This window comes from Anguilla anguilla, chromosome 13, assembly GCF_013347855.1.
Source record: "Anguilla anguilla isolate fAngAng1 chromosome 13, fAngAng1.pri, whole genome shotgun sequence".
NCBI classification, from domain to species: Eukaryota; Metazoa; Chordata; class Actinopteri; order Anguilliformes; family Anguillidae; genus Anguilla; species Anguilla anguilla.
In genome coordinates, this window is record NC_049213.1 from 8,373,681 (window position 1) to 8,400,797 (window position 27,117).

At 44.8% G+C, this 27,117-nt stretch overlaps 2 protein-coding genes across 2 annotated transcripts; one reads left to right on the forward strand and one right to left on the reverse strand.

Annotated features, from left to right (window-relative positions):
• Nucleotides 1-283: 283 nt before the first annotated feature.
• ccndbp1 (cyclin D-type binding-protein 1) lies at nucleotides 284-14,552 on the forward strand. The gene is made up of 11 exons (XM_035388760.1): nucleotides 284-486; nucleotides 2,538-2,597; nucleotides 3,459-3,538; nucleotides 4,517-4,598; nucleotides 5,209-5,305; nucleotides 6,433-6,506; nucleotides 7,896-7,972; nucleotides 8,981-9,234; nucleotides 11,641-11,701; nucleotides 12,111-12,157; nucleotides 14,146-14,552. Exons 1-11 carry the CDS (start codon nucleotides 399-401, stop codon nucleotides 14,252-14,254), a joined length of 1,029 nt encoding a protein of 342 aa, XP_035244651.1. The 5' UTR covers nucleotides 284-398; the 3' UTR covers nucleotides 14,255-14,552.
• Nucleotides 14,553-14,704: 152 nt separating this feature from the next.
• Nucleotides 14,705-26,703, reverse strand: LOC118211507 (protein-glutamine gamma-glutamyltransferase 2-like). Its single transcript, XM_035388757.1, has 13 exons — nucleotides 26,657-26,703; nucleotides 25,315-25,485; nucleotides 24,212-24,454; nucleotides 23,612-23,730; nucleotides 23,195-23,323; nucleotides 21,951-22,128; nucleotides 21,379-21,514; nucleotides 19,573-19,682; nucleotides 18,922-19,164; nucleotides 17,683-17,967; nucleotides 16,900-17,063; nucleotides 15,601-15,734; nucleotides 14,705-15,109 (listed from the first exon to the last, which is right to left on the reverse strand). The coding sequence occupies exons 2-13, from the start codon at nucleotides 25,424-25,426 to the stop codon at nucleotides 14,950-14,952; spliced, it is 2,013 nt and encodes a 670-aa protein (XP_035244648.1). The 5' UTR covers nucleotides 25,427-25,485; nucleotides 26,657-26,703; the 3' UTR covers nucleotides 14,705-14,949.
• Between the last annotated feature and the right edge of the window lie 414 nt (nucleotides 26,704-27,117).

Sequence of the window (27,117 nt, forward strand, 5' to 3'; positions counted from 1 at the left end):
GCTGAGTGAGACTATTAGAAAAGACTTTCTTTAACGTTCTTTGCTAATAGCATACAGTTTGCTGGACACTACTGGTGCACACGGTTTCAGAATCTGAGGAACAACCACTGATTCCAATGAGAATGCTAATCCGGTTAGTTACCCATAAAAGTTCTGTATCAAAAGTATCCTGAGGTATCGCGCTTTGACCAGAGACTGTAAAAAATAGGCTTTGACAAGTGCTGAGTGTCACTACAAAAATCCTCCGACGGGACCCAAACAGCATCGCATGGGTGTCACTAAATAAGTTCCGACACGAGTTCTGGTAGCATCTTCTAAACGGGCAGCATGGCAACTGCAGGCGTTCAGCCTCAGATGATGTGATTTGCGTACCGTGCTCGGAGTCCCCAAACGGCGATATGAGCGCCGATAACTCTTGTCCGGACGTATCGATTCCCCTGAGGAATCTCTTAAATTCTGTACAGTGTATTCGGGACCGTGTTAAAGGTAAATGAGATGTCTTCATTGATGCATAGTCCAGCCTTGTTTTTAGCTAACGTTAGCTAGCCTAGCGACGTTGGCTCACGCTAGACAGCTAATGTAGGTAGCTAGTGAAGTCCAGTGTTGCCAGATAATGTGAATCCTAACTATCTGCATTATATGTCAGATAGATTAGCTGTGTTTAAAACTGGTATTTTACGTTGTGTTTGCCATAGGTTATAACCCTCTGTATCACTGCTGTTAGAGCTGGTGTAGCTAGCAAAAGTTAGCTTGTGCACACTTTCTTTCATGACATAAACACATCAGTCATTACTTTTACCCTTTGACAGGTACCAGACAATTAACTCCAACTGGCCCTACGGTCTATCTAAAGCTGTATGTAATATTAACGACTGCCCTACGTTAGCTCGCTAAATTTGTTTTTATTAGATTGCTAGCATGCTAACAGCTGTACTTTGCTGTGTGTTGATGTATGATACAGCTAGATAGCGAATACTTGGGGTACGGCCCAGCGCACTGTGGCAGCTGATATTAGCTGTGTAGGCACGCCCGCGAATGTTGCAAGTAATACATGTAGTGCAGTCCGTAAGTATTTGGGCAGTGGTACGATTTTTTGTTTTGGCTCTGTACTCCAGCACACTGCATTTAAATGAAACAATGCCTATGAAGTTAAAGTGCTTATTGTCAGCTTTAATTTGCGGTTATTTGACGCTACATCCGAATCGGGTGAACCATGGTGTAATTGCAGTCCTTTATATACATACCCCCCCCCCATTTTGGCGGACCAAAGGTAACTGGACAAATGGGTGCTCTGTTATTTCTTGGTCAGCTGTTTTCTTGTGTTCTTGCGTCATTAGTTCACGCACAAGAAAGCCAATAAAACTTGGAAATCGGAATAAATCAATCAGAGACATAGCCGAAACATTAGGTTCAACTGTTGGATACATTGAGAAGTAAGAACGCACTGGGGAGCTCAGCAATAGCTAACAACCCGGTGGACCACAGATGACCTGTAGTGGATGATCGTTTTTTTTCAGCTGTGAAGAAAAACTACTTTTCAACCATCGAGCAGATCGAAAACACTCTTATAGGCATAGATGTGTCAAAGACTAAATAGAGAGGGGACTACACCAGCATAACGTCAGAAGGTTTACTGCAAGCTGCAGACCAATTCTCAGCCTCTAAAACAGAATGGCCAGGTTACAGCTAAAAAGTAAAAATTTAAAAAAAATTTAAAAAACTGTACAGTTCTGGAGTGAACTTTTGGTCAGACGAGATTAATATTAACCTGTACCAAAGTGATGGGAAAAGAAAAGTGGAGAAATACTGGAACTGTTCATGATCCAAAGCACCTCCCCCTTATCATTGAAGCATGGAGATATTGCTGTTGATTTGGCATGTCTGGCTGCCCCTAGAACTGGCTCACTTGTCTTCATTGATGATATAACTGCTGACGGCAGTAGCAGGATGAATTCTGAAGTGTACAGCTCAGATCCAATCAAATGCCTCAAAACCTACTTAATGGCTCTTTACCTTGCAGCAGGACAGTTCTCCCAAACACACTGCTAAAGCAACTGAGGAGTTTTTCAGTGCCAAAAAGTGGAATGTCCTTGACTGGCCAAGTCAGTCACCCGACCTGAATCCAATTGAACATGCATTTCAGCCCCCGAAGAAAAGACAGAAGGCAAAAATTTCTCAAAATGAACAGGGACTGAAGATGGCCGCAGTACAGCCCTGACAGGGCATACCCAGTCTGTGGGTTGGAGAATTCAGGCCTCTCATCACATGCAAAGCTTTTGCGACCAAGCACAAAATATGACAACGTCATTTAAGATTATGTTAATTTGTCCAATTACTTTTGGTCCCCGAATTGGGGAGGGGGGGGGGGGGTGAATATGAAGAGGGCTTTGATTCCTACATGGATCACTGGATATGGATGTGAATATGTGCTGGAGTACGGAGCCAAAACAACAAAAATTGTGTCGGTGTCCAAATACTTACGGACCGCACTGTATTTGCGCTCACTTTTAATAATGCGTGTATTTCCCTGTTTTCAGATGGAGAGTCGAATGAATCGAGTGGCGGCTTTAACCTGCAGAATTTCTGGGATACGCTGAGTTGAGTATCGTTAGCAAGTAACTGAGGAAAATTAAAACTCGTGGGAAATAGCAATAATGACACGCTGAAAAACTAAAACGAAATATTTTCAACATTTTTAATGTGGGTTTGTGTCTCCGTAAATCTTCCTATTGTTTTGCACTCTAATACCAGACATATATGATCACGTCTCTTTGACAACAAACATGAAGTATATATAAATTATTATATGAGTTTTTTCTTAAAACCTATCACAGAAAGCATATTATATATATTAATATTATGCATTTACATTTGGAATTTGTGGTTTTAAGTATTTGTCAGAAAGTTGGCATGAATGTGTTTTTTTTAATGCATTGTTAGTGAGGTCTAAACCGAGTGAATAACCTTCTAGTAACTTCAAAACAGCCTGTACAGCAATAACCAGAGGCCATACGTATGAGCATATTATTTTCATAGCTGTTCAGTTTTGCCTTCAGAGGTTGAACCTGTTTTTATTACCTGATAATTCTTCAAGAAATCATGTTTTATCTTTTTTCCAGTTGGAACAGTTTCTTGTGGCACATGCAACTTGAGACCACTGCACTAAAGAAATGAAGTATCAATACAATACAAAAACTGGTATTTATGTTTGTGGATAAATGCTGTGAAATTCATCTGTTCGTATGTACTGCCTCTGGAAATGCAGCTTTTTTAGAGTTACTTGGAGTGAATTTTCAGAACCACAAAGCCCAGAATGCCCTTATAACAGCCATTGCAAAACCAGCATGTCGTCAGAAACTTATGTACGCATCCTTCACTATAGCCAGATTTGGGCCTACTGTATATGGTCACAGTTGCATAGCTAGTTGTGTTAACTGCCATCCCTTTATTCGTTTCAGGCCAAGCAGTCAAAGCAGCTTCGCAGGAAGCCACGAAACTGAGCCTTTCCTTCTCCAAACCTCCTCTGCCTTCTCCACAGGTACGGCCCTCTGTGTCCATGTTGAGCAGGGTCGACAGGTGTGCTGTATGCGAATGAGTCTGTGCTATCGGGCTTATTCAGGTGTGCTGTATGTAATGAGTTTGTCCTATTGGGCTCATTCAGGTGTGCTGTATGTAAACGAGTCTGTGCTATCGGGCTCATTCAGGTGTGCTGTATGTGAATGAGTCTGTGCTATCGGGCTTATTCAGGTGTGCTGTATGTAATGAGTTTGTCCTATCGGGCTCATTCAGGTGTGCTGTATGTAAACAAGTCTGTGCTATCGGGCTCATTCAGGTGTGCTGTATATAAATGAGTCTGTGCTATCAGGCTCATTCAGGTGTGCTGTATGTAAATGAGAGTTGGGCTCATTCCTCTGCATTTGCCTGGATTTTGCATGTAAGTTAGCTGACAGTTAGCAGAGAAGCTCACAGACATAAGCAGATTTCAAACAATCCTGCTAGGGCTGATTTTTAATTACATTCAGTTGCATTACTTTCACTTTGCAGATGCTTCCAAGACAACTTCTGTAAAGTACTAGTGCTAAGTATCTTCATATGGGGGTTCCAAAGTAATGATTTCAGAAGTGTGTTCTACTGCCTGCGTGAAAATGTGGATGTAGAGAGTGAACACACATAGACGGCAGGTTTGGGAGCTCTGCTTTAATGTATGAAGTCCGGATAATGAACCCAAACAGACAGGATAATGTGGATGTAGAGAGTGAAGACACATAGACGGCAGGTTTGGGAGCTCTGCGTTAACGTATGAAGTCCGGATAATGAACCCAAACAGACAGGATGCACTTTGAGTGTGTGTGAATGCTGATACTCAGACTGAAGCTGCGTGTGTGTGTGCGCGTGCGCGCACGTGTGTGTATGTGTGTGCGCGTGCGTGCATGCATGCATGCATGTGTATATGTAGATATATGTGTGTGTGTGTTTGTGTGTGAATCTGTGTTTCTCACTGACCTTGTTTCTCCAGGACTGTGAGAGATTGGCCGAGTCCATTCAGAAAAGTGTTCTGGCTCTGTCCACAGTGTATTACTGGCTGCCTAAGAGCCAAGGTAAGCACACACACTGCTGCGAAAGTTTAACCAGTCAATGCGTGTGTGTATGCGTGCGCATGCGAGTGTGTCCTTGTATGTGTGTTTTATGACTGTACGTGCGTGTGTATGTGTGTGTATGCTGTAACGCTGTGTGTGTCTGTCTGTGTCTGTCTGTCTGTGTGTGCGTGTGTGTGTGTGTGTGTGCGTGTGTGTGTGTATGCTGTAACACTGTGTGTGTGTCTGTGTGTGAGTATGTGACTGCGTTTGTGTATGCTGTAACGCTGTGTGTCTGTGTGTGTGTGTGTGTGTGTGTGTGTGTGTGTGTGTCTGTGTGTGTGTGTGACTGTGTGTGTGTGCGTGTGTATGATGTAACGCTGTGTGTGTGTGTGTGTGTGTGCGACCGTGCGTGCGTGTATGCTGTAACATTTTGTGTGTGGGTGTGTGTGTGTGTGCTGTAACGCTGTGTGTGTGTGTGTGTGTGCGTCTGTCTGTGTGTGTGTGACCGTGTGTGCGTGTGTGTGTTGCTGTAACGCTGTGTGTGTCTGTGTGTGTGTGTGTGTGCTGTAACGCTGTGTGTGTCTGTGTGTGTGTGTGTATGCTGTAACGCTGTGTGCCCGTGTCCCTGCAGGCATGACACTGCGCAGAGTGGTCAGAGATGCGACGGCTGCGGTGTTAGACGGCCTGGTGCAGCTTATAGACGTCATCCTCAGCTCTCCCCTACAGAGGTACCACAGTGCAGTCTGTACCACAGCGCAGTCTGTGCCACAGCGCAGCCTGTACTACACCGCAGCCTGTATTACAGCGCAGCCTGTACCACAGCGCAGCCTGTACCACAGCGCAGCCTGTACCACAGCACAGCCTGTACTACAGCGCAGCCTGTACCACAGCGCAGTCTGTACTACAGTGCAGCCTGTACCACAGCACAGCCTGTACTTCAGCGCAGTCTGTACCACAGCGCAGCCTGTACTACAGCGCAGCCTGTACCACAGCGCAGCCTGTACTACACCGCAGCCTGTACTACAGCGCAGCCTGTACCACAGCGCAGCCTGTACCACAGTGCTGTCTGTACCACAGCGCAGCCTGTACCACAGCGCAGTCTGTACCACAGTGCTGTCTGTACCACAGCGCAGTCTGTACCGCAGCGCGGCCTGTACCACAGCGCAGCCTGTACTACAGTGCAGCCTGTACCGCAGCACAGCCTGTACCACAGTGCTGTATGTACCGCACTGTACCGCAGCGCAGCCTGTACCACAGTGCTGTATGTACCGCAGTGCAGCCTGTACCACAGCGCAGCCTGTGCTACAGTGCAGCCTGTACCACAGCGCAGTCTGTACTACAGCGCAGCCTGTACCACAGTGCAGCCTGTACTACAATGCAGCCTGTACCACAGCGCAGCCTGTACCACAGCGCAGTCTGTACCACAGTGCAGCCTGTACTACAGTGCAGTCTGTACCACAGCGCAGCCTGTACCACAGTGCAGTCTGTACCTCAGCGCAGTCTGAAACACACTGCTGTCCTGCAATTACTTTTTCACATGGGTAATATGAGTGTGTGATTATTTAATTAAATAAATGTGTTTACTCATTTCCTCTTTATCTAATATTACATTTTGTCTAAAGATCTGAGGCCATTCAGTGTGACAAATATGCAATAATAGAGGAAATCCGGAAGGGGGCAAATACTTTTCCACAGAACTGTATTATTACTGTAATAAACAGGAGTGCTAGAACCCATATTTTTATGATACGTAGCATCTCCCCGAATAGTTACTGTTCCCAATGAACTCCTGGTGCAAACATTTCCTGCTGTGTTACGCACGATTGAGTTATGCGCCTGTTTTCTTTAACTGTAGTTTATCGCAGGAACAGCTGACTTCTACAGGAGGGGTGTGGCTATCCTGCGACCGTTTTCCTCACCTGCCTCGGGGTGAGTGTGTGGGACGATCTGCATGCCATACACATCGCATTTCACACACATATTTAAAATGATCTGCGGTGAGATTTTGAAAGCATTAGCACTGGCATTTAGTGTTATGTAAGGGATGTTAAGTACGTTAAAGAGGCTTCTGATGTCATGGAAAGGATGTTGAATGCGTTAAAATTTTACTATGCAGCCACTAGGGGACACTGTGTGACCATGTATTCATGTCAAAGGACGTTTGAGCTGTGAAAACTGGAAGCTGCTTTAAAACTGTATCATGAGTTTCACTGTTTATTATATGAAGGTATGCATATAAAAAATATGAGTGTGGACAAGAAATGTCCCCTGTGTCATTGATTTCATGTGGAACACCATGAGTGTGTGTTGTAGTGGGGAGTTCAGTATTGGAGTGTGTGTGGTAGTGGGGGGTTCAGTATGGGAGTGTGTGTGGTAGTGGGGGGTTCAGTATGGGTGTGTGTTAGTGGGGGGTGCAGTAGTGTGTTTGGCAGTGGGGGGATTCAGTTTGGGAGTGTGTGTGGTAATGGGGCGGTTCAGTATAGGAGAGTGTGTTTGGTAGTGAGGGGTTAAGTATGGGTGTGTGAGTGGTAGTGGGGAGTTCAGTAAGGGAGTGTGTGGTAGTCAGGAGTTCAGTATGGGAGTGTGTGGTAGTGGGGGGGTTCAGTATGGGAGTGTGTGGTAGTGGGGGTTCAGTATGGGAGTGTGTGATAGTGGGGGGGTTCAGTATGGGAGTGTGTGGTAGTGGGAGGGTTCAGTATGGGAGTGTGAGGTAGTGGGGGTTCTCAGAGTCGACCCTGGGAACCCACATTTTTGCTCCCAGTCACGGACGCCTCTGAGCTTCACACAGCTTTGAGTTTCACCATCACGCTCTTCACCATCATCTTTCTATTTATGGAAACACGCCATTCGGCTGAATCACCGTCCTGAATCTCCATCACCTGTCACCAGCTTTTAGGTGTCATGTGTTGATTCTGGCTCTGGATTAAGAATGTTTTTCTTGTTTATCACGTTATTGTCACAGTTCAGTAAAGTGTTTTGTCATTTCAGGGCAGGCTAGTTCTGGTCTTTGGTGAAGGCAGATTTGGTTACCGCCGTTAAAAAGGTGGAGCACCGAGAACAAAAATAAATAGGGAAGACATTTTTGAAGGCCAGAATGTTGTAGCGCAAGGCTTTAAACGGCTAACTGCTTTAATCTGTAGATATTGTCTGAGTGACTCCTGATTATCCATGATCTTTGCCGAACCTACAAGTGTACTTATTAATTTTGAAATATAATGAATAACTGTTTGTGTGTGTAAGCCTGAAACTCAGTATTCCCTGATTATGAATTCCCGCAGACACATGCTCCGTTGTGATTGGCTTTTGTGTTTTGTGCAGATAACCAGGCTGCTGTGTTGGACATCCTGGTCTCATGTACTGCCGTGGTGAAGGATGCCATAGAGGAGATGGAGCAGGTGCTTTTACCCACACACACCAGTCCACACACACACCTCTGCACCACACACACACCGCTGCACCGCACACAGCTCTCCACACACACACCTCTGCACCACACACACCGCTACACCGCTGCACCGCACACAGCTCTCCACTCACACACCTCTGCACCACACACACACACACACTGCACTACACATGACGAATGAGGACTTTGTAGTAAAGAGTATAGAGGACACAGGCCAGAGCCGAAGCCGCAGCTAAAATAATTAGCTTGTGGAAGATTTTCTTGCAGTGCTACTGGGTGGGAAACGAGTGGAAGCTAGAATGTTACATTTCTCAGTAGCACCTGATGTTGGCAGCCTTGGAAACCGCAATGTTCGTCTGACAGACTAAACGCAGCTGTTTGGGATTAGCACGAGATGGCGAAACAAAAGTCATCTGTCCGTTTGAGGTTGAACTGTTTTCACAGTCAAGCTTCTGACTTTTGTTATCATTCTTCTTGGCATGTCTGGGACATTGTGATCTGACAACATGTACACATATACCTTGAGGCGTTGCCAGGTCAGAATATTTCAGCTTAAGAGCCTCCGAATATCCTCCAAATAACAGGAAAATCACCCTGAAAAGAAGGTTTTCATTCGTTAATTGATTCGTTTTATAAATTAGTGGTACTTTCATAGTACTGTTTTTGTGTTTTGAATCCCTTTTGGGGAGGCCAGGAAGATGTGGCTACGTGCCAGATTTTGAGAATCATGGTCCTACTGTGTAGTGTCTGTAGTGCCTGTACTGTCGATATCACCTGTAGTGTCCACAGTGCCTATATTGTCCATTGCCTCAATAGTATCCATAGCATCTTTTGTGTCCATAGTGCTTATATAGTGCCCATAGCACCTATGGTGCCCATGGTGCCTATAGTGTCCATAGTGACTATATAGTCTTCCTTGCCAATAGCTGTGCGTGTTACAGTGTGATTGTTTCTGTGCTAGGCTCCTAGCTGTTTCTTACACGTTTGCTCATTCCAGGCCCAGGCAGAAAGCCAGGATCCCTTCAGCGATGTATTGGAGGAAGAGGACCTGGTTTCCCGGGGCAACCAGGACACATATTGGTCCGAGTCGGACCGGCAGCTCATGAGTCCGTGCCGGGGCTTAATGAAGGCGTCCGGGGCGTGCCTGAAGAAGCTGTCCGCCGCCGTCAGAGCCAACGGGAGCGTAGACACCGCCGAGAACATCGCGCAGTTGGACGACCTCGCCGACATCGCCAAGGAAGTCAGCCCCAGGTTAGCAGCCGACCTCGCCGCGCTTCAGTCAGTAGACTGCGTGCGAAGCGAGCTAAGGCTAGCAGCGCCTTCCTCGATTACCTGTGCTCTGCTCCAGTCAAATCCCACTCAAAATGTCGGTCAATGTGCTGCTTTTTATTAACCTAGGGCTGCTTGTGTCGGTCTGTGAGACTGGTATCCAGCTAAAGAGAACTAATCTCTTAAAACAATGAAAATGTGATTATGGACTGTGTGTGGGTGTGTGTGTTTTTTTTATTAAGCTTCAGACTCATTTACAGCATTACTGGAATGTGTTGGCAGATTGTCAAGTTAGCTCAAACACTTTGTTTGTTTGTTTGTTTGTTTTGTTTTTAATAAAGAAATGTCACTCACAGCAGTGAGAAGGAAGTTCCAGCTCAGACTTCTCGCACACCCAATTTTTTTGGCAAGGGCTCTTTGGGAGCACTGGAATGCAAACTGTAATGCAGTGATGATCATCTCGTCTGTTAACGAGATGATCAGATGGCATCGAAAATAATAATTATGAAATGATTATCTTTCTCCTGCTCTGATTGGCTGCCTGCTTTTACTTGCATTGACAAGTTGATTTTATACACCATGATCGTTATCCCCTCAATAGGGATGCATTTCTTTATTATTCCGATCAAACTCACATGGGATTTTACGGTTTATGTTTTGGTGAGCATGCACGCTGGTAATTCATAGGAATAGGCTGTTCAACGCATATCTGTCTGTCCTTGTACTGTCTCACACCCCCACTCACATCTGTCTGTCCTTGTACTGTCTCACACCCCCACTCACATCTGTCTGTCCTTGTACTGTCTCACACGCACACTCACATCTGTCTGTCTCCATACTGTCTCACACCCACACTCACAGCCGTCTGTCTCCATACTGTCTCACACTCACATCCGTCTGTCTCCATACTGTCTCACACCCCCACTCACATCTGTCTGTCCTTGTACTGTCTCACACCCACACTCACATCCGTCTGTCTCCATACTGTCTCACACCCCCACTCACATCTGTCTGTCCTTGTACTGTCTCACACCCACACTCACATCCGTCTGTCTCCATACTGTCTCTCACCCCCACTCACATCCGTCTGTCTCCATACTGTCTCACACCCCCACTCACATCTGTCTGTCCTTCTACTGTCTCACACCCACACTCACAGCCGTCTGTCTCCATACTGTCTCTCACCCCCACTCACAGTTTTGTGATGCAGCTGGTTCATTTAGCATGCCTTGGCATGTTAACGGTGGATCTGACCTGCGCACACCTCAGCTGTCAGAGTGCGGTGCCTTCCTGATGTACGGTGACTGGCAGTCTCGATAAAGCCTTTTGTTTCGCATCAGTCTGGAACGCCAGATGAAACCCCGGTTTCTTGCTTGGGTAGTTAAACAGGAATTGAGCACGCCCGTTCTCAGGTTGCACTTCACGTTTTTCTTCAGAAAACATCAGCGGTAATGTCGCCAGCGTCAGGAGGAAGATGATTGCTGAGCACATTGCTACTGTACTGGCTTTATTGAATACGTTACTGAAGACACCACAACCAAGATCTCATTCTGCAAACTTATTTTCTGTGTTCGTACATTTAAAACATGTTGTATCCTTTACCCTCCTGCAGCACTCGCATAGAACAGAATCAGCTGCTTTTTAAAATCAGTGACATTTGAAATTTGTGTGGCTGCCGGTCAGCAGCCATACCCCCTTTTGCCCTGCTCCTGCTGAGTGGCTGAAGCTAAGCAGGTGTGCGATTGGTTTGTGCTTGAATGGGAGACTGCCTGGGAAAGCTAACTTTCTGCTGGAAGTGGTAATGGTGGGCCTGTAGGAGGAGATCTTCCGCCTTGGCAAATAAAGCCCAGTGCAATGATGGGGACACTGTGCTGTAGGAGACGCCAACAAACTGAGGTCCTGAGGTTTCCCCGTCATCACTGTAAAGCACTTTGAGTGTGTGAAAAGCGCTACATGTTCACCACAGTATGGACAGGAAGTCAGTCTGATTCTCCCTCTGTTCCCCACAGTGTGGACAGGAAGTCAGTCTGACTCTCCCTTTATTCCCCACAGTGTGGACAGGAAGTCAGTCTGACTCTCTATTCCCCACAGTGTGGACAGGAAGTCAGTCTAATTCTCCCTCTATTCCCCACGGTGTGGACAGGAAGTCAGTCTGACTCTCTATTCCCCACAGTGTGGACAGGAAGTCAGTCTGACTCTCCCTCTATTCCCCACAGTGTGGACAGGAAGTCAGTCTGACTCTCCCTCTATTCCCCACAGTGTGGACAGGAAGTCAGTCTGACTCTCCCTCTATTCCCCACAGTGTGGACAGGAAGTCATTCTGACTCTCCCTCTGTTCCCCACAGTGTGGACAGGAATTAAGTTTGACTCTCTCTGTGTTCCCCACAGTGTGGATGACCTGGCCCTCAGCCTCTACCCACCTATGGATCATGCTGCAGTGGAACTGAACGTAGGTCTGCCCTTGCACTGTCATCCTGTAATATGCATAGGTTTGGGGGGGGGAGACGGGGAGACCTGTCATTTTCAATTCATTGCTAGACTAGCTAGTATACTTGTGAGAGTGAGACTTTGTGAGTGTTACGATTGACTATGTGAGACTCGGTGGTCCCGGAGGTCGAAATGAAACCTATGCCTGTGCATCCGTTTGCTAGCATGCATTCAGAAATGCGCCTTTCACATGGAACTACTGCAGTGCGTAAGAGCTGAAGGCTGTGTTCAGAAATGAAAAGGCAGAGGAGAGGTGCTCCTGATGCACTGCGCTGTGGACACGCGTGGGTGTTAAACAGACGGACGTGTTCAGTGTGCGCGCGGTAGCGCAGTGCTGTGTGTAATCCGCACTGGCCCTGTCGTTGTTCCAGGCTTGCAGGCTGGCGTCGGTGGTGAAGAAGGTTCTGGAGATCGCCAGGTGAGTTTTTCATCCTGTTCTCATTCTTTCCCTCCATCCCTCCCTCCCTCTCTCTCTCCCTCCTTCTTCCCCTCCCTCCCTCGGACAGCAGTAGAGTTCTATGCTCCATTGCACCTTGTGTCATCGCCTTTGTTGCCGATCTGATCTACGATCAAGTGACGGAGAGAAAGCCGGCTCAGTTCTGTCCCGGCCTGTTGTTCCGGTTTTGGCAGCGGTGCGTGCAGTGCGTGCGGTGCGTGTGGTGTGTGCGGTGCGTGTGGTGTGTGCGGTGCGTGTGGTGTGTCTGGTGCGTGTGCGGTGCGTGCAGCGTGTGCGGTGCGTGCGGTGCGTGTGCCCCGTTCCGCAGTCCGCACACGACTGATCTTTTATCGCCGCGCATTTTCACACATCTGACCTGCTTCTCTGGAGGCACTTGCTGGGTAACTCCAGTCCAGCTTCGTCGTCAAACAGTCCGCACGCTGAGGCGCGCAGACCTGACTCGCAATGAAAACATCTCAGTCATACCGACAGCGTACGGGTCTGCGTGGAAAGAGAAATGACTCTTCCTGCTGAAAGGAGGCTGTCTTTGGCTGGAAGAAGAATGCATTCAGCCACTGTTTGCCCTTAAGTTTGACCAGCAACAAAAAAAAATGCGAGAGTTCCTTCTCTCAACAAAAACTCTGGAATTTAAGGACAGAATTTGGATTGAATCAGGGCAGATGTCCTGAGATCGCTGTTTGAATTGGGACTGAGGGTAGAACCAAGCGACGAGCAATCGCTTTGTGTATTTATTGTGTACCGTTCTGTAAGAGCATGTGGGAGTGTGTGATTTTGTGTGGGAGGCTGAGGGCATGTGGATTTGTGGGATTCCGTGTAAGAACGTGGGTTTGAGTGATTTTCTGCAGGACTGTGTGGTGGTTTTGTGTGAGAGTGTTTGGGTGTTTGTGATTTTGTGTGAGAGCGTGTGGTTGCGTGTGATTTTTTGCATGACTGCGTGGGTGTGTGTGATTTTGTATATGACTGCGTGGGTGTGGGTGATTTTGTATATGACTGCGTGGGTGTGTGTGATTTTGTATATGACTGCGTGGGTGTGGGTGATTTTGTATATGACTGTGTGGGTGTGGGTGATTTTGTATATGACTGCGTGGGTGTGGGTGATTTTGTATATGACTGCGTGGGTATGTGTGATTTTGTATATGACTGCGTGGGTGTGTGTGATTTTGTATATGACTGCGTGGGTGTGGGTGATTTTGTATATGACTGCGTGGGTGTGGGTGATTTTGTATATGACTGCGTGGGTATGTGTGATTTTGTATATGACTGCGTGGGTGTGGGTGATTTTGTATATGACTGCGTGGGTATGTGTGATTTTGTATATGACTGCGTGGGTGTGGGTGATTTTGTATATGACTGCGTGGGTATGTGTGATTTTGTATATGACTGCGTGGGTGTGGGTGTTTTTGTGTTAGCGTGGTGGCTGTGTGTGATTTTGTATATGACTGTAAGAGCATTTAGGTTTATGTGATTTTGTGTAAGTGCATGTGGGTGTGTGAGATTTTGATTAAGAGTATGTGGGTGTTTGTGATTTTGTTTGAGTGTGTGGTGTGTGTGGTTTAGGTTATGAGTGTGTGGTGTGTGAGATTTTGATTATGAGTGTGTGGATGTGTGTGATTTTGATTATGAGTATGTGGGTATGAGTGACTTTCTGTGATTTTGATTAAGAGTATGTGGGTGTTTGTGATTTTGTTTATGAGTGTGTGGTGTGTGTGATAATTTTTTTATGAGTGTGTGGTGTGTGAGATTTTGATTATGAGTGTTTGTGATTTTGATTATGAGTATGTGGGTGTGTGTGATTTTGTTTATGTGTTTGTGGTGTGTGTGATTTTGATTATGAGTGTGTGGTGTGTGTGATTTTGATTATGAGTATGTGGGTGTTTGTGATTTTCTGTAAGAATAACGACTTCAAAAATTGGTTCTCAATTCCCTTTGGTTTGTTCCCCTCCAATCAGGGCGAGCCACGTGTGTATGGAGGCGGAGCAGGGCTGGGTGCAGTTCCTGAACGGGGCAGTGGATCACAACCTGCAGAAAGCCAAAACCCTGGCGCAGGCCTGCCACTGAGGCCCGGGTTCGAGGGGAGTGTGTGGGCGCGTGCGCGTGTGTTCAGGCACGAGTGTTCAGGCCTGCGCTCCCAACACGTACGCCTGCGACTCCTTTCTGAAAGCATGAAGCTTCCTCTGGTAAAAATGCAGGCTCCTGAGGTACACAGTGTACCCCTTTATTTTCATTACTGAATAAAAGCAAGTATTTATATAAGCTCTGCTCTGCGGTGTTTACATTTCATTGCAGCGTGAAATGATTATGGGCAGACCATTAAGAGCTGTGTGAAGAAATAAAAAAAGCTTTTCTCTTCCACTAATGTGGGCGTCGTAGTGCTTCTACCTTTTTACTCTAAGGTCTCGTGATTGACTTTGCATTTGTCAAATGGATGCGTTGGTTCATTTGTTTTCACTAATATGTTTTGTGTGTTATGAATATTGTCAGGAATTATGATTCATGACGACAGTGCAGTGTTGTTATTCCAGCCGGTGGAATGACAGAATTTTTATTTTTTTCCTATGCAAGTAAAGGGGCTTTATTCCAGCTCTGAACTGCTCATATAATCATCCACAGGCTACACACTCATTACAAAAGCTGCAGAAAATAAGTAAAATCCATGTTTTTCCATCTTCCTCAACCTTCACAATAGAATAAAAGGATCTAACATTACATTGTAGCTTAGTCCCTTTATAGGGAATTAACAGCTACCTTGTACTTTAGGCACCGAGAAAGGGTTTAATATTGATGTTGCAGCTGGTTTTGATGTCCCGGAACTGGTCAGAGTCAAAATCAGCCACCATCTTCTTGGTTCCAGCTCTGTAGGGTGTAAAGGGTACCAGGACTCGAACCCGCAGGTCTGGGTCCAGAGACGCCAGCCTGCAGAGAAGCACACACAGCAAATTCTTTAGAACTAAATCAACCCTGTTTTAATAGACTTTACACCGATAGAGTGCATTCTGAATGAACACTGAATTATTCCACAAAGGCAGTAATGCTTCATAAAACCTGATTTTATCTGTGTTAAATTTAGTTATATTTCTTGTAGCAATATGCCATGGATATGAAAGTATACATATTGTAAAGTGATAAATGAAAATTAATATTAGCATTGCCATAATATTTAATTCAGCTCAGTTTCATTTCACTCAAATTCTGCATCCTGAAACCAATATCGATTCAAATTCAAGAACTGAATTCAGGAATCACCATGACATAAACTGTCGACAGGCAACAAAAATTGTTTGGTTTTCTTATTCATTTCTGCTATAGCTGTTGCCAAGGTCATATTCACTTTTGTACATTCCAGCAATCATATCAGTCAGATGAAACACTCCTGCTGTGTTGGAAACCGTGCAGCTGACACTCACCTGGATACTACTGATTTGCTCAATAAGCCACTGGCAGTGATGGTTATGGAGCAGTTAGTCAGGGCCACAGGTAAGGGGTTATCAAACCGGACCTCTGCCTGCAAGTCTCGGAACTGCACAGGATCTCCAGTGACCTGGAATGATTCCAGCGAGAAACGCTGTTTATAACTCTACCCATATTTCAAGCATGGGTACAGTTATAAATATTCATAAAAACAAATTCCATAAACCCAGTCATGTATGTGCCCGCCTTTGTTCAGTATCTGTGTCAGTGGAGTTAGTTGTGACATATTCACACGCCCAAATATCAGAGAGGCGCCCGCCAGCCATGCTGCTTTCTGACATTTATTCTGCTATGCTGAACACCTGCTCACCTGGGCAAAGGTGCAACAAGGCTTTGTTTGGTTGGTCTTAGGTATTACTGTGTTACCTGTTTTACTGTTTCCTCAATGTCCATTATCTTTATTCTGTTTTATTTGATCTACAGTATTAAAGTGCTTCATGTGACAAATGTTCATATTTTACAAATTTTCATATTTTTTAGTCGTTTAATAATAATCTAATTTCATTATTGTTAGTTTACAGCACTGTTGTTCGGCTTGCCACAATGGTAAGGAAGTACAGTAGCTTAATGTCTCCTCTGACCCAGAGTAATCTCCACTTACCCGGAGTACTATCTATCATACAGATAGTTTGCTGAGATTTGATGAGTTTTTTAGATTTTCGCTGAAGCTCACCTTGATGCAACGGGCCTCAAAAGACCCATATTTTTCAGGCCCTCAATGTGCCAAATATTTACATTCAAAAATCTTTACAGCAACGTCTCTTTCCAAATGTACTGCCACGGTTACTCATGTACATCCACAGAGCTTAATTTCTGCACAGCTATCCATCCATTATCTATACATGCATGTTCTTGGTCAGGGTGGCAGGAAGTGCTGGAGCCTATCCCAGCATGCACTGGGCGAGAGGCATATCGCCAGTCCATCGCAGGGCACACACACCATTCACTCACCATTCACTCATACACTGGTACCAAGGGGCTATTTAGACTCTCCAATTAACCTAACCTGCATGTGTTTGGTCTGTGGGAGGAAACCGGAGTACCCAAATGAAACCCACGCAGACATGGGGAGAGCATGCAAACTCCACACAGAAATGCCTTGGCCGGGATTCGAACCAAGCACCTTGCTTGCTGGATTAGTATTATTATTATTTGAATCTGGTTCAGTGATGTCATCCCCGCAGTGTTTCAATAGCCCAGGATGTATCTTCAGTAGGAGAGTGTGCAGGACTCACAGTGATGCTGATGGGGGGATTTTCAGGTACAATGTTCTTCTCTGCCAGGTACACCACCTCAGTGTGCTGCTTGTCCTTGGCTACGGCTGTCACTTTGATGCTGTTGTTTCCCTGTATGTGACTCCCATATTTGGAGAAGGGAATCCGGAAAGGGACCGTCAGCTCTGCCAATCACAAACGAGAGCTTTTCACCTTTTAATCATGTTTTCATATGTTTGTGATGTAACATTCCTAAACAGCAAGCCTGAAATCCCATGTTAGTATGTGAGTGTACTTAAGGTCACTGAAATGCTACACAAGCATGATGTGTCTGTCGAGTTATTGAAATTCTACACTAGCATGGTGTGTGTAAGGTTACTGAAATTTTACATGAACGTGTGTGTGTTTGTGCGTGTGTGAGAGTATGTGTGTGTGACGTTACTGAAATGCTACTGTAGCATGAGAGTGCGTAAGGTAACTGAAATGCTACTGTAGCATGAGAGTGCGTAAGGTAACTGAAATGCTAATGTAGCATGGGAGTGCGTAAGGTAACTGAACTGCTACTGTAGCATGAGAGTGCGTAAGGTAACTGAACTGCTACTGTAGCCTGAGAGTGAGTAAGGTAACTGAAATGCTACTGTAGCATGAGAGTGCGTAAGGTAACTGAAATGCTACTGTAGCATGAGAGTGCATAAGGTAACTGAAATGCTACTGTAGCCTGAGAGTGCGTAATGTAACTGAAATGCAATGCTAGAGTGGATGCAAAAGGCAACTGTGTTCAGGACAGCAGAAAAGTTTTTTTACCTTTGTCTGGCAGGACCCGTACTTCCTTTTCTTCACTGCATATGTCAGATTTAAGTACACCGTTGTACAGCATGACCTGGGCGTTGACATTGAGCACCAGATCACGCACCGTGGGGCTCTGCAGTCGGATCACCAGGTTGATGTCCTTGCCGTTGATTGGCTTGCTCTGCTCTTTGATCTTGACTGAGATTTTGGGAGGGGGTGGCGCTGGGGCTGGCTCTGGTTCGCTGAGTTTTTCAGATCTCCTCACTGCTTCTTTGAACGCCTCCCTTTCCTTCTCTGTACCTAATGTTCACAGAAAAACTTCCATCAGCCATCTTGGTGTAGTATTCAAACTCTCAAATCAAATTTAGCACACATTTTAAGGTACTAAAATATCCCACAATGCACTGTGATACATATCTAGAAAGAAAACATGGTCACTAAGGTCTACTTAGTCGCCTATATAGACATTCACTAGATGGGGCAGGGGCGGAGGTATAGGCAGGGGCAGCTCCTCCCGGACCTGTGGGTTGGGAGGACCCATGATCCTCTCACGGAGAGCTAGCCGAACATAAATAAGTCCGTTCATGCAGGGGCCCTTGCGTTTGAGACCCTTATTAAACATCAGAAAAACATATGTTTATCTTCTAACTGCCATCTGTTTTATATATTGTTCAATAAGCAAACTTATCTCAAACACTGTTATGCTTTCTTTGTACAATAGTCTGCGATCAGGTGAAACAGTATCCAGAGTACTATTACTAATTATAGTCTCTCTGAGATTTTATGAGTCTTCTAGAAATCTACTGCAGCTCACCCTGGCACAAGGGACCTTTACGGGTCGCTAGCTTTTGTGGCGTCCAGGCAGCAAAAATTACATTACAAAAACTGAACGATGTCTCTTTCAAAATACAATGCCCCGCCTGCTTACGAACATCCACAGAGCTTAATTTGTGCTTTCTATGAAGTATGCCAACTCTGCATATCTCCAGTATTCTGTGGCGTTTTGTCAATGTTGTTTTGAAAAGAGGCAAAGCTCAACAAAGGAGATGTTTCAGAAAGCTGACATTGTTTCTTTTGTAGGGGGGATCTGTACATTTCCTTTGTTATGGGCTAACGTATCATACGTGACACAGAGGTGACAGGTGAATCATTCTTATCATTATATCATTCAAATACTGATAATTGACAGGAGGATCCTTTTCATGCAGAATGACAGTAAATCCACAGTGAGGAATCCCATTTCCTCTGGCTTACCTTCCGGATACTTGTAGTTTGCAGTGATGTCGAGTCGTTTGTCACTGCCCACTGATTTAGTGCTGATGTTCTGACCCACAGACTTTGTGTCTAATAGGATCCTCTTCTGTGACCCGTCGGCCATGATTAGCCAAGTGACCCGGTCCGCATTGACCTCGGCGAAGACGAAAGGCAGGTCGTACTTCAGCTCTGTGTGTCCCTCAAGTATAGCCTTCACTGGAGCTGGGCCACAGCAGTGTACCCCTGGGGTACAGGGAGAAAGAGAGAGGGACTGAGCCAGTGTACCCCTGGGGTACAGAGAGAGAGAGAGGGACTGAGACAGTGTACCCCTGGGGTACAGAGAGAGGGACTGAGCCAGTGTACCCCTGGGGTACAGAGATAGGGGGACTGAGCCAGTGTATCCCTGGCATATACAGTGTGAGTGGCTGCACAGCCACCATATTCAGACAGGTTTGGGCTGGTAATGCATTAGCCTAGCTACGCACATAGAGGTCTGCTAAGTACCTACTGGGTCTGGTAAGGCATTAGCATAGCTAAGGACCTACTGGGTCTGGTAATATGTTAACATAACTCTGTATCTGCAGCATGTTTGGAGCCCAAGTTCTGAATGTACTGATTTCTAGACAGTGCAGGATGGGAAATGGACCGTACCTTCACTTAGCTCCTGAGGGGTGGGGTCCAGAACCTGCCAGCCATCATAAAGTGGTTTTCCAGGGAGATCAGGACGTCTCATCCAACCTTCTACCCACACATGATAGTTCCTGTGTGCATACAGACCAGAGATCAGATCAGGAGGGTTCAATTAATCAATTAATAAATCAATCAATCAATCCTCTTTCATCTAAAACGGCATTTATACCAGCAAACTCAAGTTGGATATAGATTTGGAACATAGTGGGCAGGAGTTTAACCCATTGAAGAGTATGTTTTTGGAATGTTTTTTTTTCAAAATTCTAAGTCAGTGCTCTAGAACTCCATTGCTTTTAGTAGTGATTGTTACATCAGCAGTAGAATGTTCAGTGAAGAACATTCTAATCACATATTTGCAATCTTACATCTTAAAGGGTTAATGAGAGGCAAAAAAGTTATTTTTGAGTCTTCATTTAAAGACCAAAGCAATTTCTATTTCTGGCATGTAACAGACATCAGTTGGAATATTTAATAATCGTACATAATAATAATAGGTACATGTATGGCAGGTATTACTGTGGGGATGGGCATTGAAACCTGATTCTGCAATGGAAGCAGTACTCAGCTTCCCAAAACCGGCGAATTGAAAAGGGCCAATGTTATAAATTCTGCTATCGAGACTAGCAGGTCCTGTCATTCAAATATTCATTCTTGCTGCTTATTTAGAATAAATAAAACTCAAACAATTGTTATATGCCAAGATAGCACATGGGTGTGACACAGCTACAGCATGATATAGCCTAAACTAAATAAATCTCCCAAGGAATCAATGTGTAATGTGATCATCATGATTCAACCGACTACGAGTTGCCAAACTTTGCCAATTTCTCTTTGCTTGGCTCATCTGCCACTCCCTCACTCACTTGCTGACAACAGGGCTGAGCACCCAAAGTGGTCCCAGCCTTGGCTAAATTTCACAAAAGTGAAAAGATAAGAGGATGTTAAAGCACCATTCTGAGGTTCACCATTTGAAGCAGAAATGTGAAACCTCTCAAATTCTCCCTGCAGCTGGACCATCCTCCTCCTCCTCCTCCTTCTCTATCTTAGGTTAGACATACAGTGCTGTGAAAAAGTATTTCCCCCCTTCCTGATTTCCTGTAGAATTGCATATTTAGACAAAATGGCTAAAGATCTGAAACTGACACAGGTTAAAAAAAAACTCCTGCATAGTATGCCTTTAAATTAGCGTGTGTGATGGTGATACCTCGTAGCTACGAGGAGCAAACAAAAGCCTTCCTTTGTCGCTCCTATGTATAAGGTACCTCCTGGCGTATGGCCCTTCCCTGTAATATTAATGTAATCTGGTCCCATGATCGTTGCCTTCGTTTACTGCTGTATGCTGCTGAATTTCTTTTATGCTTTTTGTTGTAAAGCATATTATTTATTTTATTGATATTTATTCTTTGTTGGTATACATTATATTTTGCTTTTTACAATATTTACAATATTGCTGCTGAAAATTGTACACTTGCTATGTTCTGTTCTGAAAAATTGTCTTTTTTCCTCCAAATAACAAAACGTACTTAACGATATCAATAAAGCATTTGATAGTTAAAGCTGTATCAATAGTGGTATCGAATCGATAAAATCCTGATAATGCCTGTCCCAATATTCTAGTTTCCTGTTAAGTGCATAATCTCAGAACTGAGAGGAGTTCCTCACAGCCAAGGCCAAGCGATTCATTCAAACTTGTGTATGAGAAACAAGTTAGTTGAATGTGGACAGGATTTGCGATTGAGTAACCTGGCAGGAAATTGTGGAACTCACCATATACTGTCTTTCCTCTCCTTGGGTTGCACACCATGGGCAGAGTAGTATTCATCGATCAACAGATTTCCATGAGTATCATGAGCAGACAAGAAATTTGTGACCACACGACAGGGGATTCCCAAGCACCTCAGGACTTAAAATCCATATAGAAAATAGATTATTGTTACTAGTCTTGTTAGATTGCGATTTTATATCTTGCTGATTCCATCCCCAATTCTTGCGTACAGCCGTAAGATTGAGAGGTAAAAGTTACAGTCTGACCAGTTAAAATGACAGGGTTATCATTAACAGCGTATTTAAAATGACCGGGTTACCAGTGTATTTAAAATGGCAGCATTATTAGTGTAATTGAAATGGCAGGGTTATCACTGTATTTAAAATGGCAGCATTTTCTGTGTATTTCTGTAGTTTGACTGGGCAGTGGAGCATCATGACCTTGAGTTTGAGAGCAAGTTAGAAGCATGTTGAGAGTTTGTTAAGAGCATGTTGAGAGTTTGTTAAGAGCATGTTGAGAGTATGTTAAGAGCATGTTGAGAGTATGTTGACAGCATGTTGACAGCTTCCCTCACCTGTGCACATGACCCCACCAAACACCCAGCACTGGCCGTATTTGACGGGGTGGTAGTCAGACTCCTTCCACTTCCTCAGGATGTCCACGCTGCCGTTCCAGTGTGATGGAGACACACCGCCCCAAAAGGAATTGCTCCAATTGCCCTCTAGCACGCCTCTGTCATCATTACTGTTGATCTGACGAAGAGAAGCAAGTGGCTTTATTTCACATTCATATTCATACACACAGAGACTGGGAGGTCTTTGCAAGTCTCTAAACCCAGACTGTAAGACCTGGAGAGATCTCAGAAGTCTGCACAGGCCCGATTTTTTAAAATCCACACCAACCGACTCCCGCAGCTTTACTTGTCGCACTCACCAATGCCAAGACCTATAAAAACACTCTCTTATAGGCTGGATTCAGTTACAGTCCAATACATTCACTTCCCTTGCTCTGTTCCCTTGAGTGAGCCATTTTGTGGCAAAATTTATGGCGTGCAACAAATGAACTTAACAGGTGCGACGCTTTCATTTTTTCACACGACACTTTTCGAAAGGGTTGTACGACAAAGCATAAATCAGGCTTTAGGGTATAGAGGGGTGGTTGTAAGGGTGTAGGGGGGTATGTTATGGTGTAGAGGGGTGTGTGTAGGGTTGTGTATGCGGATGGTGTGTTAGGCTGTTGGGAGGTGTGTAGGGTGTAGGGGTGTGTGTGTAGGTTGTAAAGGGGTGTGTGTTAGGGTGTAGGGGTGTGTGTATAGGTTGTATTGGGGTGTGTGTGTTAGGGTGTAGGGGTGTGTGTGTAGGTTGTTTTGGGGTGTGTGTTAGGGTGCAGAGGGGTGTGTGTGTAGGTTGTATTGGGGTGTGTGTTAGGGTGTAGAGGGGTGTGTGTAGGGTTGTGTGTGAGGGTGGTGTGTTAGGCTGTTTGGAGGTGTGTAGGGTGTAGGGGTGTGTGTATAGGTTGTAAAGGGGTATGTGTTAGAGTACAGAGGGTTGCGTGTGTTGATTGTATTGGGGTGTGTGTTAGGGTGTAGGAGTGTGTGTATAGGTTGTACTAGGGTGTGTGTGTAGGTTGCATTGGGGTGTGTGTTAGGGTGTAGAGGGGTGTGTGTAGGTTGCATTGGGGTGTGGGTGTGTAGGTTGTATTGGGGTGTGTGTTAGGGTGTAGGGGTGTGTGTAGGTTGTATTGGAGTGTGTGTTAGGGTGTAGAAGTGTATGTGTAGGTTGTATTGGGGTGTGTGTTGGGGTGTAGGGATGGATATACCATAGCGCTGACCACTCTGCTGACATAGATGGGGTTGCAGCGTGCGGAGAAATCCTCAGCTGCGTTCTTCTTACATTTGGGGTTGAGGTCCAGCATTTTTAAGCAGATGTCAAAGATGTCAGCTTCAAACTGAAAGCATCAGAAAGATCTCCTATCACAGAGTACAGTGGACACATATTTACTGGCTTCTAAAACAGATGTTATAGACTGTTGTATAAATCTATAACGTGACATATGCAGGAGCTTCTGGTCTGCCCTGCACTGTATATAATTGTCAGGCCAGACTATAATTGCATCACAAGCATAGTGATTTTTGAAGGTATCTTCCATTCAATAACTATTTTGATATGTCAGCAGGCATGGTCGCATGTGAGTTGATGTCAGTGCAGGAAGTCTTATGTATTCAGGCTCCATTACCTGTCCAAAATCCCAGGCAAACTCATGAATGTATTCACTTGTCCCTCTGTAAATCAAGCCGTGTTCACTCATCACATACTCCTGCCTCTCCTCTTCATCGGCCAGGTGCACCCAGTCCTCTGAGAATGCATACACAACGGATTTAATGCGCGCTTACACACACTGCAGAGCTTTAATGAGCACACAGTGCCACTTTAATAAAGCTTGTACCCACACCACAGCTTTAATAAGTGCTTGTACATACAGCACAGCTTGAATGAGTGCTTATATGAGCAGGGCAGATTTAATTCACATTTATACATACAGCACAGATTATGGAGTGCTTATACACACAGCGCAGCATTAACGAGCAAAGGAAATCTTTCAGCATTTCTTGACAACTTTTGTTGTAAATTAATCAGCCCATACAGCTGCAGAGTGCACACGTATATTTGGTGAAAAGTGGTTCTCTATAGTCTGATTTAGGAGTGAAACAGCATTGGTGTTTATAGCCATTTATAAAATGAAAGCAAGGTAGCGGGTTATAAATTAAGTAGAGCTGTTCATCCCTGACCTATGTGTTTCTGGAAAGTTCCTTCCACAGAGAGACAGCACACTCACCTGCACACCAAGGGTTAAACAGGAGGACAAAGGCCCCAGCCCTGTGGCCCACGGTCATATTGGGGTTCGTCGTCACAGAGAGGGTGTACTCCCCAATGCTGGCATCCGCCGGGCTAGTGATGGCCAGGGTCACTGATGTAGCGGAAGTCTCCTGGACCTTAGCATCCCAGGACTTATTTGCCAGACTCTTCCATGAGACACCAAACACACACTTAGTCCCTAAATCTTCCGAGGGCTTGGGTCCTGGATCATAAAAGAACAATATTAGTTTGATTTATTTTTTTCCCCCTAGATTTTCAGTCAGTTGTGCGATTGGCTTATGGTGAGAATTTCCCAAACTTCGATACTTCTAGTGTTCCAAACAAATGGAAAAACGGAATGACGCCTGCTCACTTAATGGTAACAACATATGATGGTTATCATTTACTCATGAAATAACATCAGGGAGGATACCTGTCAATAACAGTTTTAAAATGTTTGGAATGTAAGTATGGGCATGTGGCAACACAGTGGCAACTTGTTGCAACTTGAACAAGTAACATTCCAAGGATATTTATCCTCTTTTCTGGGTGAAAAAATAATTCATTACACTTTTCTGTGTCAATGAGTCTACGAAATAGTATAAAACTATTTGTAATTGTTCTCCAGATAATTAAGCATGTGCTGTCTGTCCAGCTGATTAACTTCAGTGATCCGGTGAGCTGGAAGCCCTTGTTTTTTCTCAGAGTTAATGATCCTCTATCCACTGTGCTAATATATTTTACATCCCCGGTCCAGATTACAGATAACTATACAGCTAGTCAGTGTAGTATTTCTTACTTTGCCATCAACATCTCAAATACAACTACATTTAAAAAGAGACCTGTTTATACCTGAGTGCCTTTTCTGTGAGTCTGTACATGACACGTCGTCAGTAACCATTCCCTCCATGGATGAGCAGCAGCCTTACATCTCCCTAACAAACCACACTTACAAAAACCACCAGGGACTAAGGCCGTGACCGTAAGTTCCTTTATGAAGAGGCTAATGGGACACAGCAGAGTAGATACCATCAATAGCACCATTTCTTGCTCATCACTAACGAGCAGAGAGCGATTGCACACCTGTTTGGACGGTGAGTTCCAAGGAGTCAGGCTTGAGGCTTCGGGCACTGCTGGAGTGGAGAGTAAGCAGGAAGGTCTGCCCTCGCCTGACGATCAGTCGCTCTGTAGACATTTTTTTTGTCTTGTGGGCCTCATTGTTCTTCTCACAGAGGAGATCCACTTTGGAGAGATCTAAAACACAGAATACAACTCATTATTAGAGCCACAGATCTGTCTGACACAAACAAATCAACTTATGGTCAGTGCCATAGACTCTACAACGCACAATCCCACACGTCATTAAATTAGTCATTTGTGTCCACTCTGGACTCAAATGTGTGTGTCCAACTCTGGAATTACTCATATTTGGCCAAAAATTAATTATTTGTTCCCTTGTTTAAATGTAGCTTTTCTTAAATAATGCCTTCCATTTCCATCTCTCTGGTTATGGCAGCAACTCATGTTTGGTATTGTGCAGTGTTCCGAGCATGCAGTGTCAAGAGACCAAATAGAGGAAAAGGGAGGAAATTGGAACCAATATCTGAGAAAATGTAACACACTTATATAATTACCATTTTGTGGGAACAAAGGAAGTAATTTGATGGCCAAATGACTAATTCAGGGGAAGAAAATTAGTACTTTGAGAACACCATTTAGTAATTTGAGGGCACAATTGATAATGTGGGAGAACAAATTCAGTAATTTGACTGTAAGAATAACTAATTTGATGTAACTAATTGGTAATTTGAGGGCACCAAAATTCTAGGAGGCAATTTATAATTTGAGGGAATAACAGGGCGCGATGGATATCCGCGGATTAAAAAAAAAAATATCGAGGCACGTTGATGAGGAGGAGTTTCAGGCGGATAATGATGAGATTGGGAATGTAACTAACGGTACAGCGGATGTTGAGAGCCAGTCAGCAGCTCAGCCGGAGAGTGCAGAGCAGCTAGCTTCTGGTTTGTGCAGGGCAGCACAGGGTTGATGATACTGGCTATACATGATGCAGCTAATTGTGATTAACTAAAATTAGGCTATAGCGAGTTAAAATTAGACTTAGAAGTGTAACGTCGGCAAAATAAAATTATTTGTGATGCCAGCTCAGTAACGTACGTTAGCTAGCTAGCTGTATTCTATTTAGCTTGCCTGCCCAGTGCCTTGCCAGTTTACATGCTAGTATGAAAGATTTAAAAAACAAACAAACAAAAAAAGCCATTATATATCATCACTCACGGCTGCATAGGATAAGCAGCTACGTAGTTAGCTGTCTATGTGTGGCTAGTATTTGGTTTATTAATTTACTTGCAGTATGTCTTACATATATCTTACGCCCCCCCCCCCCCCCCCCCCCCCCCCTTCGCACCTGCGGTTCCAGAGCACGTCTCCTGTCTGTTCTGGCCCCACGATGGTGGAATGACCTCCCCGTGAAGGTCAAAACAGCTGAGACACTGACCCATTTCAAACGACGACTGAAGACTCACCTCTTCAGGCTGCATCTCTCCCCATCCCTCCCTAACCCCCTGATGACTGTAAGTTTAGGGTTGTAACTAGGCAGCTGTTTCGTAGGTGACTTAGGTGCATTAACTGTCTTAACTACTGCTTGTATTTTTTCCATAGACTGCGTTGTTGCCGTTCTCGTTGTGTTAGTGTTAATCAGTTTAATCTTCAGTTTCCAAGTTGAACTATGCGGTTGTTCTCTGCACTTGGACCGGTACTTCGCTCTAGGGTTTTCGTCATACTTGTTCCTGGTTATGGTTATACACTTTGTTGTACGTCGCTCTGATAATAGCGTCTGCCAAATGCCTGTAATGTAATTTAATGTAA